The sequence below is a fragment of the Rana temporaria genome, chromosome 11 (assembly GCF_905171775.1).
Source record: "Rana temporaria chromosome 11, aRanTem1.1, whole genome shotgun sequence".
Taxonomy (NCBI): Eukaryota; Metazoa; Chordata; class Amphibia; order Anura; family Ranidae; genus Rana; species Rana temporaria.
This window is the reverse complement of record NC_053499.1, coordinates 142,150,157-142,170,565: the sequence shown is the minus strand read 5'-3', so window position 1 is coordinate 142,170,565 and position 20,409 is coordinate 142,150,157. Positions and strand designations below refer to the sequence as shown.

Genomic DNA, 20,409 nt, shown 5'->3' with positions numbered 1-20,409 from the left:
CCCCCACTCCACTCCCCCCCCCCCCATATGGAGTACCACCATTCCACCCCTTTTCCTCTACCCTATATTGAGAGAGCCCCCATTCCATCCATACCCCCACCTTTATTGAGCACCTCCACCCATCCCATTACTGATCATCCCCATTGCACCCTCCCCCCCTACTTCACTCATCTCCCAATTACTGAGCACCACCACTCCTCTACCTATTACCCCCACTCCACACATCCCCTCCATACTGACCACCTCCTCTCCCCCCCCCCCCCCCCCCCCCTGTTCATTCTTAGCACCCCCACTCCACCCCCCCCCCCATACTGACCACCCTTACACCACCACCCCCTCCTCCCTCATTACTGAGAACTTCAACACCCCCTAACCCCCTATGTTGTGAACCCTAACATACCTCCTTACATACCTTCCCCCTAGGGTGTAGGTCTTCAGAAATGCCCCCCCCCCCCCCCTTTACTTTTGACCTTCTCCCTCCTATACTGAGCACCCCCACTCCACCTGTTCTCCCCACCTCCACTGCACCCATTCCCCCCTTATACTGAGTACCCCCACTCTCCCCATTACTGAGCATCTCTGCTCCACCCATTCTCCCCCCACACTGACCACCTCCATTCCACCCATACCTGCCCCTCTTCCCCGTCCATACTGACCACCCCCATTTCACCCATTACTGAGCACCCCCACTCCAGCCATTCCCCAATTACTGAGCATCATCGTTTATACCCTCCCCCTAGGCTGTAGGTCTACATCCATCTCTGGCTTTTTCTCTACAGATATACCGCCGCTGTTGGTTGGTGTTAAGAAAATCTTCCAGTAAGGGGCCCTGGAGACTGGAGAAGTATCCGGACGAGCGGTCGGTCGTCTTGCGTACATCACCGAAGGTGAGGGATGTCATTATAGGGGCGCAGCGCTCTGTACATCTGATTGTACAATCCTGCCAAACGGCCCTGGTATAGGCACTGTGATGATACCATAAATATCCATGCCCCAAGATGGCATCTTGCTCAGGGCACCACCCAATAAGCTTGGTTGGTCTTTTATGGTTTTCTGAGACTGGACATCCCCAGAGGGACACACATAGATAGATTCACAAAGAGTTAGGCCGGCTTATCAGTAGATAAGCCGACCTAACTCTGAATCTACGCTGACCTATGTTTAAGTGTATGCTCAAACAGAGATACGCTTAAACAAAGCTAAGATAGGACGGCTTGCGCCGTTCTATCTTAGCTTGCAATTTTTCTGCTGGCCGCTAGATGGAGCTTCCATTGCGTCCGGCGTAGATTATGTAAATGAGCTTTTACACCGATTCCCGAACGTACGCGAGCCGCCGCAGTCGAATTACGTTGTTTCCGTAAGGCCTTAGGCGGCCTAAAGTTATTCCACCTATGAGGTGGAATAACAATGTTAAAGTATGGCCGCCGTTCCCGCCGCGAGGTTCGAATTTTTTACATCGTTTGCGTAAGTCGTCCACGAATCGGGAGTTATGTCGTTTACGTCCACGTCTAAATCAATAGGCCCGTACGGCGTACTTAGCCGCAATGCGCACTGGGAAATGTAGTCGCCCGGCGCATGCGCAGTAGCAAAAAACGTGAGGTCAAGCCTCATTTCCATACAACACGCCCCCCTCCAAGTCATTTGAATTAGGCGCCCTTACGCCCGCTCGTTTTAGGCTACGCCGCCGTAGATTAGCAGGTAAGTTGATTGAAAATCACTACTAGCCTAACTAATTTACGGCGGCGTAGCCTAAAAACACTAGGCTACGCCGCCCTAAATTTAATCCAATCTACCTGAATCTACCTAATAGGACCCAGGGGCATCAGCTGGCATGAGGTAACACTTGACGACAGCTGAGCAGTGTTGAGAAGTTGTGTGGGGGCACTGCACTGGTGTAGTTGGATCTGATCTAGTATACAAGCTTTCCGTTTCCATTGGGTTCAAATGCTGCTCATCCATCCCAACAGGAGACTTCAGAAGAAGCTTCCATGGCTGGCAGAGACCGTACTCGCCTCTGATCACAGGACAGAGGAGATCACAATCTAACAGGTGTAGACACTCGTTATATCTGTATATTCTATGTAACATGATGCCCCCTCTACCCCATGCCTCTATCTGCAGGTGACGGAGATCAGTAATGTGAAGTGTATAATGCGGCTCCCAAAGGAGACTAAGAGGCAAGCAGTGGCCATTATATTCTGCGATGACTTAGCCCGAACCTTTACCTGCGACTCAGGTGAGCTGGAGATCCACTGGAGACACCCAACCACCGGTGTCAGCCAATGACGGTGTCACTGGGCGGCAATAGTGTGGTAGGTAACTGAGGTGACATTATTGGGGGAAGTGACAGTGTGGTAGAGTTATCAAGGATGGCGGTGCTGTAGTTACATCAAGGATGACTGTGCCGTAGCGTTGTCAGGGGTGATGGTGCATTAGGGTTATCTTGGGATGGTGGTGATGTGTAGTTATGGGGGGTGATGGTGCTGATAGTGCTATAAGGGATGATAGTGTGGGAGCATTATTGGGGATAACAGTGGGGTAGAATTTACAGAGATGACAGCGCGGTAGTCTTGAGATGGTGCTGGTAGAGCTATGGTGGATAGCGTTGCAAAAGAACTATCAGGGCTGATAGTGTGGTAGCATTAGGGTGACAGTAGTTATGCTGGGGATGGCAATGCAGTAGAGTTATGTGGGACGGTATGGTAGAGCTATTTTGGATGAGGAGTTGGGGTTAATGTTGAGGTAGCCTTATCAGGGAATATGGGGTGGTTGACCCATTGGGGAATATGGTAGGGTAGTTATGGGGGTGACAGTGCTGGAGACTTATTTGGGGTAACAATGCAGTGAGGTTATCAGTGTTGCCTTGTAGTTGTGCCATCTGGGATAATGGTGTAGTAGAGCTGTCATGATGATGGTGTGGTAGCATTATTGGGGGTGACGGTGTGGTAGAGCTATTTTACATGATTGGATAAAGTTAATGCTACGTTAGTGTTACTGGCGATGATGTGGCAGACCTGTTGGTGATATTGGTGAAGCATGGCTTGTGGGATGATGGTGCACTAGAGGTATCGGTGATGATGGTGCGGTAGACCTGTTGAGAATGATGGTGCACTAGAGGTATCGGTGATGATGGTGCGTTAGACCTGTTGAGGATGATGGTGCACTAGAGGTATCGGTTATAATGGTGCGGTAGACCTGTTGAGGATGATGGTGCACTAGAGGTATCGGTGATGATGGTGCGGTAGACCTGTTATGGATGATGGTGCACTAGAGGTATCGGTGATGATGGTGCGGTAGACTTGTTGAGGATGATGGTGCACTAGAGGTATCGGTGATGATGGTGCGGTAGACCTGTTGAGGATGATGGTGCACTATAGGTATCGGTGATGATGGTGCACTAGAGGTATCGGTGATGATGGTGCAGTAGACCTGTTGAGGATGATGGTGCGGTAGAGCTATTGGCAATGATGGTGCAGTAGAACTATCAGTAATGATGATGATGCGGTACAGCTGTTGAGGATGATGGTGCACTAGGGTCATCAGTGATGATGGTGAAGTAGACCTGTTGAGGATGATGGTGCACTAGGGTCATCAGTGTTGATGGTGCAGTAGACCTGTTGAGGATGATGGTGCACTAGGGTCATCAGTGATGATGGTGCAGTAGACCTGTTGAGGATGATGGTGCACTAGGGTCATCAGTGATGATGGTGCACTAGAGGTATCAGTGATGATGGTGCAGTAGACCTGTTGAGGATGATGGTGAACTAGGGTCATCAGTGATGATGGTGCAGTAGACCTGTTGAGGATGATGGTGCACTAGGGTCATCAGTGATGATGGTGCACTAGAGGTATCAGTGTTGATGGTGCAGTAGACCTGTTGAGGATGATGGTGCACTAGGGTCATCAGTGATGATGGTGAAGTAGACCTGTTGAGGATGATGGTGCACTAGAGGTATCAGTGATGATGGTACAGTAGACCTGTTGAGGATGATGGTGCACTAGGGTCATCAGTGATGATGGTGCAGTAGACCTGTTGAGGATGATGGTGCACTAGGGTCATCAGTGATGATGGTGCAGTAGACCTGTTGAGGATGATGGTGCACTAGGGTCATCAGTGATGATGGTGAAGTAGACCTGTTGAGGATGATGGTGCACTAGAGGTATCAGTGATGATGGTGCAGTAGACCTGTTGAGGATGATGGTGCCCTAGGGTCATCAGTGTTGATGGTGCAGTAGACCTGTTAAGGGATGATGGTGCAGTAGAGCTATTGGCAATGATGGTGCAGTAGAACTATCAGTAATGATGATGATGCGGTACAGCTGTTGAGGATGATGGTGCAGTAGTTTGTTGGGGTGATGGTACGGTAGACCTGTTGAGGATGATAGTTATTTTGGGGAGGACAGTGTTGGAGTCTATGCAATGCATTATGGGATTTACGCTCCTTTTTTCATTTGCCAGAACTGGAGGCGGAGGAGTGGTACAAGGTGCTGTCCACGGAATGTCTGGGGTCAAGAGCCAATGAGTACAACCTGGGAGAACCAGACCTCCTCACCCCGGGAGTGCAGAGTGAACAGACAGGTAGGGGACTGCTAAAGACCTGGCCATTGACCACGTGATCCAACAATTGTGCGGCTGGCACGCTTGTCCTAAAATATTCTCAAACAATCGGTAAAACAGCAAATGTTTCCTTCCGGGGTATTGCTGATGTTTTCGAAAGACGGACAGTGGAATCCTTGTGGACATTTGTGTAAGATTTGCCCAATCACTTCCAAATTCAATCAGAACGAAAAGGCTGCGTTCACACATGTCCAGTGCAAATTGTATAACCATTTCCTTTGCAAGTAAAAAAAACGCATTTGTTCAGCGGTTCAGGTGCATTTTTGATGCGGTTCTGATGTGAATTCGCAAGGCTCAGGATGGATTTTTGTCACAGCTGCGATGTCAGTGCTGGCCAATACATAGTAGATAAAGCCTAGGGTGTCAACTCCTGTAGTAGGAGAGCAATCTGTGCTGAAATCCTGATCCAAAATCACATGTGCGATTCAGAAGCGTTCCCATAGAAACTAATGAGCCTGGAATTTGCACCTGCACCTGTAGTGCTCAGAAAATGCAAAGGACCCTTTTTTTAGTACTGCGGATGCACTGCATATATGGGAGCAGCTTCAATGGAAGTCAATTTGACTTTACATGTCATTGCGAATCAGATGTGGTTCAAAACACATTCATTTCGCATATACGAGAACTGAGCCTAAACGTTTTTACTCGTAAAACGTTCAGGTCCAAATCAGTTGTGATCCTGAGCCTTGGTACATTGTTTATAATTGGCCTACATCTACTTTGTTTAGTAGAATCTTGGTGGGACTGGACTGATCTCTGGCCAGCCTGGACCCATCAACCTGTAATGGTGCTGATCTTACAGGGTGTCATTGCTTATTTATTGTACATCCCAGGACACAGAGCATTTTCATATCCATTACCATCGGGTTAGGCTGCCACTTACAGGTGAATAAACACTGGCAAAAAAAAAAAAAAAGACAGGAATCCCCTCCCAGGCAAGACTTCAGTTTTTTGCTAGTAGCTTACTCAGTGGTTATCAACCCTGTCCTCAGGGCCCACTAACAGGCCAGGTTTTCAAGATAACTGAAATACATCACAGGTGATATAATTTGCTGCTCAGTGATTGCAGTATTCTAGTCTGCATCTCCCCAAGGTAATACATAAAACCTGGCCTTTTAGAGGGGCCTGAGGACAGGGTTGATGACCACTGGCTTAGGTGATGTCCTTCTGAGGTTGCTACTTTTGGTCAGTGAACCTTGCAGGCTGCTGTGTGAGGTTCTATTCTGTTCTAGTTTAGTTGTTTGGGGCCTGTTGGGTCGTTGCCGTGTTGTCCTCCCCTCATATTCAGTGCTTTGGGACATCCCTATCATAATACAGTGCCTTGCGAAAGTATTCGGCCCCCTTGAACTTTGCGACCTTTTGCCACATTTCAGGCTTCAAACATAAAGATATAAAACTGTAATTTGTTTTGAAGAATCAACAACAAGTGGGACACAATCATGAAGTGGAACGAAATTTATTGGATATTTCAAACTTTTTTAACAAATAAAAAACTGAAAAATTGGGCGTGCAAAATTATTCAGCCCCCTTAAGTTAATACTTTGTAGCGCCACCTTTTGCTGCGATTACAGCTGTAAGGGGTATGTCTCTATCAGTTTTGCACATCGAGAGACTGAAATTTTTGCCCATTCCTCCTTGCAAAACAACTCGAGCTCAGTGAGGTTGGATGGAGAGCGTTTGTGAACAGCAGTTTTCAGTTCATTCCACAGATTCTCGATTGGATTCAGGTCTGGACTTTGACTTGGCCATTCTAACACCTGGATATATTTATTTGTGAACCATTCCATTGTAGATTTTGCTTTATGTTTTGGATCATTGTCTTGTTGGAAGACAAATCTCCGTCCCAGTCTCGGGTCTTTTGCAGACTCCATCAGGTTTTCTTCCAGAATGGTCCTGTATTTGGCTCCATCCATCTTCCCATCAATTTTAACCATCTTCCCTGTCCCTGCTGAAGAAAAGCAGGCCCAAACCATGATGCTGCCACCACCATGTTTCACAGTGGGGATGGTGTGTTCAGGGTGATGAGCTGTGTTGCTTTTACGCCAAACATAACGTTTTGCATTGTTGACAAAAAGTTTGATTTTGGTTTCATCTGACCAGAGCACCTTCTTCCACGTTTGGTGCGTCTCCCAGGTGGCTTGTGGCAAACTTTAAACAACACTTTTTATGGATATCTTTAAGAAATGGCTTTCTTCTTGCCACTCTTCCATAAAGGCCAGATTTGTGCAGTATACGACTGATTGTTGTCCTATGGACAGAGTCTCCCACCTCAGCTGTAGATCTCTGCAGTTCATCCAGAGTGATCATGGGCCTCTTGGCTGCATCTCTGATCAGTCTTCTCCTTGTATTTGCAGTGGTCTGATACTCCTTCCATTTCAATATTATCGCTTGCACAGTGCTCCTTGGGATGTTTAAAGCTTGGGAAATCTTTTTGTATCCAAATCCGGCTTTAAACTTCTCCACAACAGTATCTCGGACCTGCCTGGTGTGTTCCTTGTTCTTCATGATGCTCTTTGCGCTTTAAAACGGACCTCTGAGACTATCAAAGTGCAGGTGCATTTATACAGAGACTTGATTACACACAGGTGGATTCTATTTATCATCATTAGTCATTTAGGTCAACATTGGATCATTCAGAGATCCTCACTGAACTTCTGGAGAGAGTTTGCTGCACTGAAAGTAAAGGGGCTGAATAATTTTGCACGCCCAATTTTTCAGTTTTTTATTTGTTAAAAAAGTTTGAAATATCCAATAAATTTCGTTCCACTTCATGATTGTGTCCCACTTGTTGTTGATTCTTCAAAAAAAATTACAGTTTTATATCTTTATGTTTGAAGCCTGAAATGTGGCAAAAGGTCACAAAGTTCAAGGGGGCCGAATACTTTCGCAAGGCACTGTAGATATGAAGATACCCTGTGACCTGGGATATAGTCCAAAAAAAAGGATGTAACAGGTAAACCAAATTCCCATTTTTCTTACAGAGCGTTTCAGTGTCTTCCTTCTACCTTCCTCTAATTTGGACGTGTACGGGGAGTGCAAGCTGCAAATCACAGAAGAAAACCTCTACCTCTGGGACGCACACAACCCACACACTAAGCTGCTGTCATGGCCACTCTGCGCCCTGCGTCGATATGGCAATGACTCCACGCGCTTTACTTTTGAAGCAGAACGGTAAGAAAGCCATAATGGGGTTTAATCTGTCCTCAAGCGGTCTCATAGATCTTGCAATGTGGGATACAGGTGAGGTGGTGTCAATATATTGGTCATCATACCAGCAGAGGTCAGGAGGAAGTCACAAAATGCTCAGAGCAGCCAGGAATAGAATGACCCCCCCCCCTTTCCCAGTTAGGAACCAGCTCTGAAGCCATCTTGAAGGAGAAGAGGAGCGAACAAGCGGGACCATTATAAATAATACGAGTAAAAAGGGGGATAGGCAAGACTTGAGGGTACCTCACAACCCAACTGGTGCAGAAATACCATACCTGAAGGATGAGCCGATCTTTCCACCCAACATCTAGAAGTGTACAGATAATCCTGCATTCCTGCTTGACTAGTTCTGCAGCCATATTCTAGGAATCGGCTTGTTTCGCATCTATGCCACATTCTCTGCCAAGGAGCACGGGTCAGGAAACTCAGATCCGCTATAAGAAGCATGTGTCTGATTGGGAACAGGAACAAGGGAAGTATCAGGAGGAACTTCCTCAGGAGGCTTCAAAACAGCCACAGGTCCTAAGGAGGCCTCTGGACTCAATGGCCCGGATTCACAGACAGCGGCGCACATTTATGCCGCCGTAGAGTATCTCCTGTACGCTACGCCGACGCAGCGCAGAGAGGAGAGGAAAGTATAGAATTCACAAAGGACTTGCTCCCAAAACTGTGCTGGGTTTCCTAGGCGTAAGCCGGCGTAGGTGGAAGTGGGCGTGAGCCATGCAAATGAGGCGTGACCCCATGCAAATGATGGGCCGAGCGCCAGACAGACAGATACGTATAACGAACCGCGCATGCGCCGTCCCGTGGACACATCTCAGTGCGCATGCTCAGAATCACGTCGGAACTACTCCCTAAGATATGTCGGATCACTGCCTACGGCGTGAACGTAACCTACGCCTAGTCATATTCACGTCCAACGTAAAATACGACGGCTTGTGTTCCCTGGTGCAGCCCTTTGCATGGATGCTGCTGAGTTACACCTCCTTTATGGGGCATAACTTTACGACGTACGTATAACTTACGCGCACTTGCGTCGGGCGCACGTACGTTCGTGAATCGCCGTATCTCCCTCATTTGCATAGAAAAATCAATGGGAACGCCACATGCGTCCAGCGTAAATATGCGCCCACTCTACGACGGCATAGGCAAGTTACGTCGGTGGGATGAAGCCTGTTTTTAGGCGTATCTTAGTATGTGGGTCCGGCGCACAGATACGAAGGCGCATATTTGCACTTACTGGAGATACGTCGGCGCAAGTGCTTTGTGAATCCGAGCCATAGTATCCTTCATAAGAGATACTTACATAGTTAGTTAGTCAGGTTGAAAAAAGACACAAGTCCATCCAGTTCAACCATAAAAAATAAAATTAAAATATCATACAGTCTCATATACCCAATACCCGGCTGTGAAGCCACAAGCTGTCACAGCCGGGCGCCCATAGTAGAAATGCTGTCGCTGCCAAAGGAGGACACAGGGAGAAAACACAGCGTGGGTGAGTGCACCGCTGGATCATGGAACAGGTGAGTGTCTGTTTATTAAAAGTCAGCAGCTACACTTTTACTACACTTGTAGCTGCTGACTTTCAGTAAACAAAAATATGACTGGAACGCTGCTTTAAGGTAGGAATCAGAAATCCCAGAGTGTGGGGAACTAAAAACAGATCTAGTCAGTCATACCATTGGGAGCATCATATCAGAGGGTTGATGAGGGGTAGCTGAACAAGATGCTAGACTCAGGGGTTTGGCCCATTAGCTACACAGGGTGGCCCAAGCTCCCAAACATTAGGAAGATACTGTATATTTCCCAGGGACCCAGTGGGAAGAAAAAACAGCCCCAACTTTAGGAAGTAGCGGTGCACCTTCATGCAGGAAAGTTATCAAAGTAGCTGGAAGATCTCTGGCTGTGAGTACTGCAATTTAAGGAGATGCAGGCTCTGGGTTAGGGTGGGGGGGAGGGGGTATGTATACAGTAACCTCTTCAATGTCTACAAATTGTCAGATAACTAAAAATAAATGTTAGATTCTAAAAATGGACAAATATCAGATAATATGCCTTGCTTCAGTGGACGAGCTTTCATGTGGATACTGCACAATGTGGCAACCATGTTGGTGCAGCATTATGTCCATACAATGTGGACCTTTCTGTGTTTCAGGGTGTGCGGTATTAACGAGGGGCTCTACACCTTCCAGACTGCAGAGGGGCAGCAGATCTACGAGCGCGTTCACAGCTCTGTGCTGGCATTGGCCGAGCAACACAAGAGTCTCCTCCTAGAGATGGAGAAGAACTCCCGGGTGAGTCTATTCGGCATTATTAAAGCGTAGTTCCACCCAAAAGTGGAAGCTCCGCTTATCTGCTTCCTTCCCCCCTTCGTGCCACATTTGGCACCTTTCTGAGGGAAGCGGGTACCTGTTTTTGACAGGTACCCATCCCATCTTCTGGGAGATCTCACCACGGTGAGGTCACTCAGAAGTTCGGCCCCCTCCTTCTTCCCCTGCCACCGGGCAATTCAGAAAGCACAGCGCGCTTTGCGTATGCACAGTAGGGAACTGGCTGTGAAGCTGGAAGGCTTCACTGCTGGTTTCCCTTACCACGAATGGCGGTGGCAGCACCCGAGAGCCGATGGAAACATCGGCTTGGGTGCCGACATCGCTGGATTTCAGGACAGGTAAGTGTCCTAATATTAAATGTTAACAGCAGAACTCATTTTTAACCTCATCATCATGACTCATTCTGGAAACCCCTCTCACAATTTATATACCGTATTTATCGGCGTAAACCGTGCACTTTTTTGCCCTGAAAATCAGGGCAAAATTGTGGGTGCGCGATATACGCCGATACCAGCTTTCCCGCGCCGAGTTTGAATACTGCGCCGGCATATACCGAGCGCAGTACACAGTCGGGCAGGCTCGGCTCCTCTCGCGCTGACGTCCTGGACGTACAGGACATCAGCGCGAGAGTAGCCGAGCCTGCCCGACTGTGTACTGCGCTCGGTATATGCCAGCGCAGTATTCAAACTCGGCGCGGGAAACGAGCGGGGAGGACGCCGGACCCGACGAAGAGGACACCCGAAGCCGCAGACGGACGCCGGACCCGACGAGGCCGCCGATGGACGCCGCACAAGACACCAAACTGTAAGTACAAAAATCTTTTTTTCCACAGGAATTTCGGGGGAAATTTAGGGGTGCGCGCTATACGCGGAAGCGCGCTTTACCCCAATAAATACGGTATCTCTTCTTAGAGCTAGAGTGCCACCTCTTAGTGGAGAGTGAAGAGGAAGGAGCATCCTACTGCCCATCAACAACACACATATCTTCGCTGTAACAAGCCTTGTGCCTCATCATCCTTCATTACATATCTCCTCCTGGAACATGTCCTGCCCTAACCCCAATTATGTATCTTCTCCTAGAAGATGATGATCCTACCCCTCCACTGATCCCCAAAGTACATATCTCCTCCTAGAAAATGATGGTTCTATCCTTCCTCAATCTCCAATAATACTGTATATCTCCTCCTAGAAGATGACAGTGCTATACCTCTACCGATTACCGTATTTATCAGGGTATTGCGCACTCCAGCGTATAGCGCGCACCCCTAATGTGGACCCGCATTCCTGTAAAAAAAAAAAACATTTTAGTACTTACAGTTTTAGTGTCTTGTGCAGCGTCCATCGGCGGCCTCGTCTGGTCCGGCGTCCGTCTGCGGCTTCGGTGGTGTCCTCCTCGTCGGGTCCGGCGTCCTTCTGCGGCCATCGTGGTGTCCTCCACGCTCGATCCCCGCTTCCCGCGCTGTGTTTGAACCACTGCGCCGGCATATACCGAGCGCAGTACACTCGGGTATAGTCGGGCAGGCTCGGCTCCTCTCGCGATCACGTCCTGTGCGTCCTGTACGTCCAGGACGTGACCGCAAGAGGAGCCGAGCCTGCCCGACTATACCCGAGTGTAGTGTGCTTGGTATATGCCGGCACAGTGGTTCAAACTCGGCGCGTATATCGCGCACCCACGATTTTGCCCTGATTTTCATGGCAAAAAAGTGCGCGGTATACGCCGATAAATACAGTATATATCTCCTTCTAGAAGATGATGACCCTACTCCTCCACTGATCCCCAAATACATATCTCCTCCTAGAAAATGACGGTCCTACCCCTCCTCAATACCGGCGATAATATATCTCCTTTTAGAAGATGACATTCTTATCCCTATACCCATTATATATATCTCCTTCTAGACCAGTGATGGTGAAAACCTTGTCACTCCAGATGTTTTGGAACTACATTTCCCATAATGCTCCAGTACACTGCAGAGTGCATGAGCATCATGGGAAATGTAGTTCCAAAACATCTGTAGTGCCAAGGTTTGCCATCACTGTTCTAGACGATTCTACTCCTCCACTGATCCCTTATTATATATCTCCTTAAAGATAAAAATCCTGCCCTTCCACCGATCCCCCAATTATAAATGTCCTACCAAAAGATGACAATCCTACCCTTTCACTAATCCCTCACCTTACCTGATTATTTATCTCTTTCTAGCGACTCAACAAGGAGAACGAAAGCCTGTCGCAGCCTTGCCCCAGCACTTCCATGCTGCCCCGCAGTGCATACTGGCATCATATTACTAGTGGCCAAACCAGCGGCGAGTCTTCCTGCAGTAACAGTAAGTTCCTGAATGTGGCCGGACCTCTCTAGGAAGGAAAATGGTGTAAAAAACAAAACAAAAATGTCACATTAGTATTTTTGGTTTACCTGTAAAAATCCTTTTTTTAGGAATACATCACAGGACACGGACTGATTTCATATTCATGGCTACTTGGGTTATGCTGCCACTTTCAGGTGTTAGACATTGACCCAAAAAAGACAGGAACCCTGTCACAGGCATAACCTCACCCATCTTACCTAAACCTAATGCCGCGTACACCGTTATTCATGTCATGGAAAAAAACAAAGTTTTTATCGACGTGATTCCTCTCAAGCCTGCCTTGCCTACACACGATCATGAAAAAAAAATACTCGAGCAAAGCGCGGTGACGTACAACACGTACGAAGGCACTATAAAGGGGAAGTTCCATTCGAATGGCGCCACCCTTTGGGCTGCTTATGCCAATTTCCCCGTCTCATAACTTGCTTCTGAGCATGCACGTTTTTCCCCCCTCGTTAAAGCCTACACACGACCGTTTTTCATAACGTAAAAAATAGAGCAGGTTCTAAATATTTAACGCCCATTTTTCTCGTCGAGGAAAAATGCTCTGGAGCCTACACATGACTGTTTTTCACGACCAATTTAAAAAATTGAATTTTTCTCGTCATGAAAAATGGTCGTGTGTACGCGGCATTCGTTTTATAGCAAGCGGTGAGGAATACAAAGGGTGAAGGATTTCTGTGTCCTGTAATAGACTCCAAGAAAGGAATTTTACAGGTAAACCAAAAATCTTCATTTCTAAGTCATACAATCACAGGACACGGAGGACTTCATATTCATGACTGCTTGGAATATCCTAAAGCACTGAACATGAGCTTTGAGCATTTGTGGCATTTCCCTATTTACTGGAAAGTGTAGAATTCGGCAGGCTTGCTGATCGCTACATGCAGGGTATATTTTGTCGCATAGCAGAAAACAAACACAACTGCGCACAAGTGAATTACCAGGTGGGCTAAGTTTCGTAGTGGATAATGCCTCAGGCCTTGCTGCCCAACCAACCTTGTGCATTATCCTTGGATACAATTTATTTAAAAGTAAAGTATAAAACTACTCACAAGCAAATGGGAGAAAACTCGCAATACAGATAGGCCCGGATTCACAAAGCACTTGCGCCGATGTATCTCCAGATACGCCGCGTAAGTGTAAATATGCACCGTCGTATCTGTGCGCCGTCCCCACAAACTAAGATACGCCTAAAAACAGGCTTCATCCCACCGACGTAACTTGCCTACGCCGGCGTAGAGTGGGCGCATATTTACACTGGACGCATTTGGCGCTCCCATTGATGTTGTATTCAAATATGCAAATGAGGGAGATACGGCGATTCAGGAACGTACGTGCGTCCGACGCAGGCTACGCGATGTGCGCGTAAGTCGTACGTCCGGCGTAAAGTTAAGCCCCATAAAGGAGGTGTAACTCAGCAGCAGACATGCAAAGGTCTGCACCAGGGAACACAAGCCGGCATATTTTACGTAGTTTACGTTGGACGTGAATATGACTAGGCTTAGGTTACGTTCACGCCGTAGGCCATGGGTCTTCAAACTAAGGCCCTCCAGTTGTTCAGGAACTACAATTCCCATCATGCCTAGTCATTTCTGTGAATGTCAGTGTGTTACAATGCCTCATGGGATGTGTAGTTCTACAACAGCTGGAGGGCTGTAGTTTGAGGATCCCTGCCGTAGGCAGTGATCCGGCGTATCTTAGGCAGTTGTTCCGATGTATTTGTGAGCATTCGCACTGGGATGCGTCCACGGGACGGCGCATGCGCCGTTCATAATACGTATCTGTCTGGCGATCGGCCCATCATTTGCATGGGGTCACGCCTCATTTGCATGACTCACGCCCACTTCCACCTATGTCGGCTTACGCCTAGGAAACCCAGCGCAGTTTTGGGAGCAAGTGCTTTGTGAATTCTGTGCTTGCCTCTCTGCGTTGCGTCGGTGTAGCGTACAGAAGATACGCTACGGCGGCATAAATGTGCGCAGCTGTCTGTGAATCCGGGCCATAGTCTCCAGATGTCAGCAATTGGTCTAATGACAACAAAACTCCAGATTGTAACAGAGGAGGTTTCAGGGGCCACTGCCGGCTGACACGTTTCGAAGGATTAACCTCCTGTCTGTCCTACACCCACCCCTATCTCCACCCAAACTAGAGCAGGAGGTGCACCTGTCAGTACTACTCCAGAATCAGATCAGAGGGGCACCTGTCAGTACTACTCCAGAATCAGATCAGAGGGGCACGTGTCAGTACTACTCCAGAATCAGATCAGAGGGGCACCTGTCAGTACTACTCCAGAATCAGATCAGAGGGGCACCTGTCAGTGTTACTCCAGAATCAGATCAGAGGGGCACCTGTCAGTACTACTCCAGAATCAGATCAGAGGGGCACCTGTCAGTACTACTCCAGAATCAGATCAGAGGGGCACCTGTCAGTACTACTCCAGAATCAGATCAGAGGGGCACCTGTCAGTGTTACTCCAGAATCAGATCAGAGGGGCACCTGTCAGTACTACTCCAGAATCAGATCAGTGGGGCACCTATCAGTACTACTCCAGAATCAGATCAGAGGGGCACCTGTCAGTACTACTCCAGAATCAGATCAGTGGGGCACCTATCAGTACTACTCCAGAATCAGATCAGAGGGGCACCTGTCAGTACCATTCCTCCAGAACCTAAGCAGAGGGTCACCTGTGGTCATAGGAAGAGCTGAGCTGTTGTAAGCTAAAATGTGACACTAGTGATAATGAAGTGCTAGATAAATATCAATTAAAATTATGAAACACCGACTGAGTAAAAAAAAAATGATATCTGTAAATAGGTCTGTGAGACCTTATGAAGGGGTTAATTCCTAAATTAGGTAGAAACCTGAAAATTATCAAGTGAATGAACAGCAGTCCGTGTGAACAAACCAAAAAAAACCTTAGGAATACCATTAACAAAGCGTCAAAGGTAAAAAAAATGTGAATATAATAAAAATGAATAATGCAGAGTGTCCATATAAACTTAAATATCCCCAGTGTTCAACGAAGCCAATAGTCCAGGAAAAAGTGCTGACAGGATAGTGCCTCCACCAAACAATAACACTGCCGCTTACCAGATGGACGTGATCTCTAATTATAGGAGATCAATATGCGTATATGGTTGATATCCCAGCCTGGGGTCTCTATTGGCAGCATAAATCCCTCAGTGTGGTTCAATATTGCATAGATGTCATCTCAAACAACGTAGCAATTCAGGATGCACCACATAAAAAAAAGGAAGGGACTGGCATAGCGTAAAACCCTTAAAAATGTAATAAGTAACATAAAAATGCACACTTACATCGAAGAAGTGAGATAAGGCATATAAAATACATTCGAGCCGGCCGGCTCTTTGATTCAGCAGCCCGTATCTTCCGGGTCTGGCGCACAACGTGGTGACGTCAGAACGTCGTTCCTCCTTCACCTGTGATTGGTGAGCTCTGGGGGAGACTTTTCTGCTGCCGTGGTTGAATTGTGTACATTACAATATTTTCCTCAATCGGGTGAAATGATTCCATGTTCTGTCTTGTCTTCCAGGAACATACAGCGGCCGAGACTCGGACCCTATAACTAGACGGATGATTGAGAGGAAACTGCCAACATCGGCCTCTCAGTGACCCCGTCATCGTGATTCCGGGATGATGGACACCATGGTCTGTGAACTAGATTTTGGCTCGTCTGGATTCTGGAAACATGAAGAACTCCGTTACTAAGGCACCGACCCTCTCTGCACTGAGGGGATCTTTATTGGACGAGTAGCTTGAGGAGGGACAACCCTGTAAAAAGCCAATTTTGCACTATAAAAAAAGAACCAAGTTCTGACCTATCACGTCTCTTCATTTATATTGCTTATGTTTCTTAACCACGCTCGGGCACAGGGGCCCCAAGTATAGAGGGGCCCAATTATAGTTGCTATTCATAAAGCCGTCGCAGGCAGTTTGTCCTTAATTATCCCTATGCACCCACAGAAGTTTCCGATGGAATCTCTTTCAACTGATACATTTACTCCGTCATAAATAAAGCCAATAATCGTTTGTTATGGAGAAGGCACTTTACTCAAAGCAGACTATTTTCAATCTCATCCATTCAGGGACACGGGATTTCAGATACTGGCGGGTTATACTGCTGCCTACAAGGAGCTTGGACACAGGCAAATGAAAAAATTGTAGGCCGGCATAGTATAACTATTCAGCAAGCCTGTGTAGGATGGCATTTCTCAACCTTTCTTTTGTAACGACACACATTACATGTATGCAAAATCCCCTGTATACTCATTCACAAAAAAAAAAAAACACAGATTAAACGTACAGGAAAAGTCCTTTAAAAAAAAAAATCCTATGGTGTGAATCCATCTTCAATCACATCATCCAGCAATGTAGATCAATCATGATGAATGGAGCCCAGCAAAAACAAAACGCGACCTGCTAAGATGATCCTTTCCCGATGGACGCTCACCACAATGGACGTTTCCCCTGCATTAGATCAATGTAAGCAAAGAGGCCGGGGATATCATGATCATCTTTGGTTGATTACATCTCCCTGGGTGCCTTCCGGTCAGCTTGTTTACATTTTCTGGAATTTTTAATGGAACCCAGGTCGAGATGGGCTGTCCTAAGAGGGTAAACATCTTTTCTCCATCTCGGAGCTGGATTCTGCCGAGAAACTCGGTCGTGTGTACACTTTTCAGCGAGGAAGCCGACGAGGAACTCGTCGGGCCGAAAAGAGAACATGTTCTCTATTTCCTCGTTGTTCAATGAGGAAAGTCGGCCCGCCGAGATCCTCGGCGGCTTCCACACTGAACTTGACGTTCCTTGGACGTGTGTATGGGGCCTCACTCTTTTCTACTTTCTTTATTTGATTTAATTTGTCTTCTTTCCACTTAAATACAGATTACTCACTATGCTGTGATGATCTTTGATTCAGTATTTTCTAAGTCAGACATTGGAGTGCTGGTCCATAACCCCACTGGACTGGCAGTGCTAGCCTGAACTGTGACCTTCAGGCATTGGGTTCCACTTGTGGCCCTTTCCAAACTTCAAATATTGGTAAATGTTAACCATGGAGCGTCTTCCAGAGCTGTGGCATTGCCTCAGCACTTGCTCTGTCTCTGAAGACCTACTATGTTGGGTAGTCTGAACACTGATTCCTCGTACACACGGCCGGGATTTCCGACGGGAAAACTGCGATGAGAGCTTTTGGCCGGGAATGCCGGCTATGGGCCAGATTCACGAAAATTTGCGGCCGTGTAACGTAACCCGTTTACGTTACACCGCCGCAAGTTTTCAGTGTAAGTGCCTGATCCTCAAAGCACTTACCTGGAAACTTGTGGCGGTGTAACGTAAAGTCGTCCGGCGCAAGCCTGCCCAATTCAAATGGGGCGGGTACCATTTAAATTAGGCGCGCTCCCTCGCCGGACGTTCTGCACATGCTCCGTTCGCAATTTTCCCGACGTGCTTTGCGCAAACTTACGGCGGCCCGACGTGTTTGTGAATCGCGACGTGCGTAACGTACTTACGCCAGGAAAAAAAAAAAAAATCAAAAGCGACGCGGGAACAACGGGCATACTTTTAACATGGTGTAAACATGTTAAAGCACACCTAACTTTGCGACGGGAAAAAAAGACTTGTGCCGACGTAACGACGGGAAAAACCTTTGTGGATCGCTGTAACTGCTAATTTGCATACCCGACGCTGGAATACGACGCAAACTCCCCCCAACGGCGGCCGAATTATTGCATCCTAAGATCCGACGGTGTAAGTCAATTACACCTGTTGGATCTTAGGGCTATCTATGCGGAACTGATTCTATGAATTAGCCGCATAGATACGACGGTGTATCAGGAGATACGCTGTCGTATCTCCTCTGTGAATCTGGCCCTTTGTATATGCTCCCTTGCAATTTTTCCGACGGGAAAACTGCCAAATACCGCTGGCAAAAAAAAAAGAGAACTGCCTCTTTTTTCCTGTCAGGATTACCGACGGACTTTTTCCCGTCGGAAATCACGAGCGTGTGTACGAGGCATGAGAGTTACTTACTTGTTTGCATGGCTGGGCGCCCAAATTTTGTTACTGCTGGTTTTACCACAGAAAGGGTTAACGCTGAGGGATGGGGCATCTGCTGGGTGAAGTGTCACTTGCTCTCCTTCCTGCCATTCAGTGTAAAGGAAGCATCATTCTGAGCACCACATGGTATTCTGATCTGTTCCTACTACCTGCTTATCTCCAGCCGCCTGGGTTCAGAAGTTCCCAAGATCTTGTCACACACTTTGGGTCTCTTTGCATCACTGACACAGGGTTGCACCATGTACCCAGACACCGGAAGCCAGTCCAAAGATCACACTCTCCTAATGTCTGGAAACGTTGACCCTGTACACTATGAGGGCACCGACATCTGTAACCTAGAAAACAGTGACCCTATCATTAAGGGCTGTACCTCTTTGGAGTCTTATCTTTCTCCATTAGGTGAGGCCAAATCCTCTACCCTTCCGTTAGGAGCCTCTACTGTGGTCACTCAACACTTTGTTGCCCCGCCACAAATCTCACCGTTTGCAGTAACCATCTCTAACTTAGACATGGATTCACTACAGTCTGAAAATACTTTTTGAGGCATCTCCTGCCCTCACCTCAGAATTGCAAGAGATTATTGTGGCCCTTATTTACACAATACAGAGTAGCCTTCTATCTCCAGCCTTGAGTCCTTAAGGGCTTCTACAGCTGCAAAGATCTTTCTACTACACCCACTTTGTGAGATCTTACCCTATACAAACTAGAAGCACCCTGAAAGGTCCTGGTCAACACTGGAATTTGTTAAATGTTGACTCCTATGTTGTGTTATGGGTCTAATGATTTTCCTGGCATCCCCAAAGTGGGATATTTATGCTTACTTTCCTCGCAGAAGCTTGTTTAATGACAATTTCCCCTAAAAGGTCTAATACCTGCACAATGTGATCAAATCTGGCTTTAACGGGTTTCAGCATTGAAAACAGTAATCTGTAGACAAGGGTATTCAGCACAGTTCCTCACAGCAAAGGGCCATGGCATGCTTGCCTTCAGGCCCTTTGTTATCAGACAGTGAGTTTAGTTACCACTCTCTCCTCCATCGAATAAGCATAAGGCATTGGAGGACCTTCCTCTGAGTCATCCTCCTCTTTCACTTTAGTCTAGCCCCTATTCCGCATCTAATGTCTGCCTCTATGGATCATGGTAGTCCCTAGTGCGAATACTCAGCCTTTTCTTCATGGGACTGGTATAGATTCTTCTCCCATCCAGAGGGTTTCTTTCTTTGGCGAATCATAATCTCAAGGGCTGAAGTCTGGTCTTACAGAACAAGGGGTTCAGTCACCATAATTTGATCCCTCTAGTAGGTCTCCTGGTTCAGATGGTGTTGGACATCATCTAAGAACTGTCAGCAGGCAAAACATCCCAGTCTCTCGCTGCTGGTATCCTTCGACAGGAATGAACCTGCATTTTGGGCTCTGTCAACCTGGGGTTAGGTGTTCTTTTCTTGGCTACTTTGCAGCCTATTGAAGGTCCTTCAGACGTGCTTTCCTGTTGTGCTCTCAATCCGGCAGATGCTCTTCGCTGCACTAAGATTCCTGATCTTTGCTCCATGAATGTTGATTCTTCTCTGGATTTAGCAGATCAGCATTCCTAGACCTATGGCTCTAGGTCAGAAATAAGCATGATTGTTCTTTAGCTGGATCCCTTTGGATTTACCCCAGAGGAACTTCTTGCGTTCCATTGAGGAGGCATTAGCTTCATCTGGCCAAACTTATTCTGCCTATCCTTGCGAGGTTGATTTCCATGCACCCTGCCCTTGCAGGCATGCTGACTTCATTAGACTATTTTTGAGTTTTCAAGCATTGCTT

At 47.2% G+C, this 20,409-nt stretch overlaps 1 protein-coding gene across 1 annotated transcript; it reads left to right on the top strand.

The window, feature by feature from the left end:
- Positions 1–779: 779 nt before the first annotated feature.
- Positions 780–16,368, top strand: DOK4 (docking protein 4; the record flags this gene model as incomplete). Its single annotated transcript, XM_040329239.1, is given in 7 exon segments — positions 780–887; positions 2,122–2,236; positions 4,460–4,579; positions 7,600–7,789; positions 9,981–10,119; positions 12,358–12,481; positions 16,080–16,368. Coding segments are annotated over 7 exon segments (876 nt in total), but the record flags the coding sequence as incomplete, so codon positions are not given.
- Between the last annotated feature and the right edge of the window lie 4,041 nt (positions 16,369–20,409).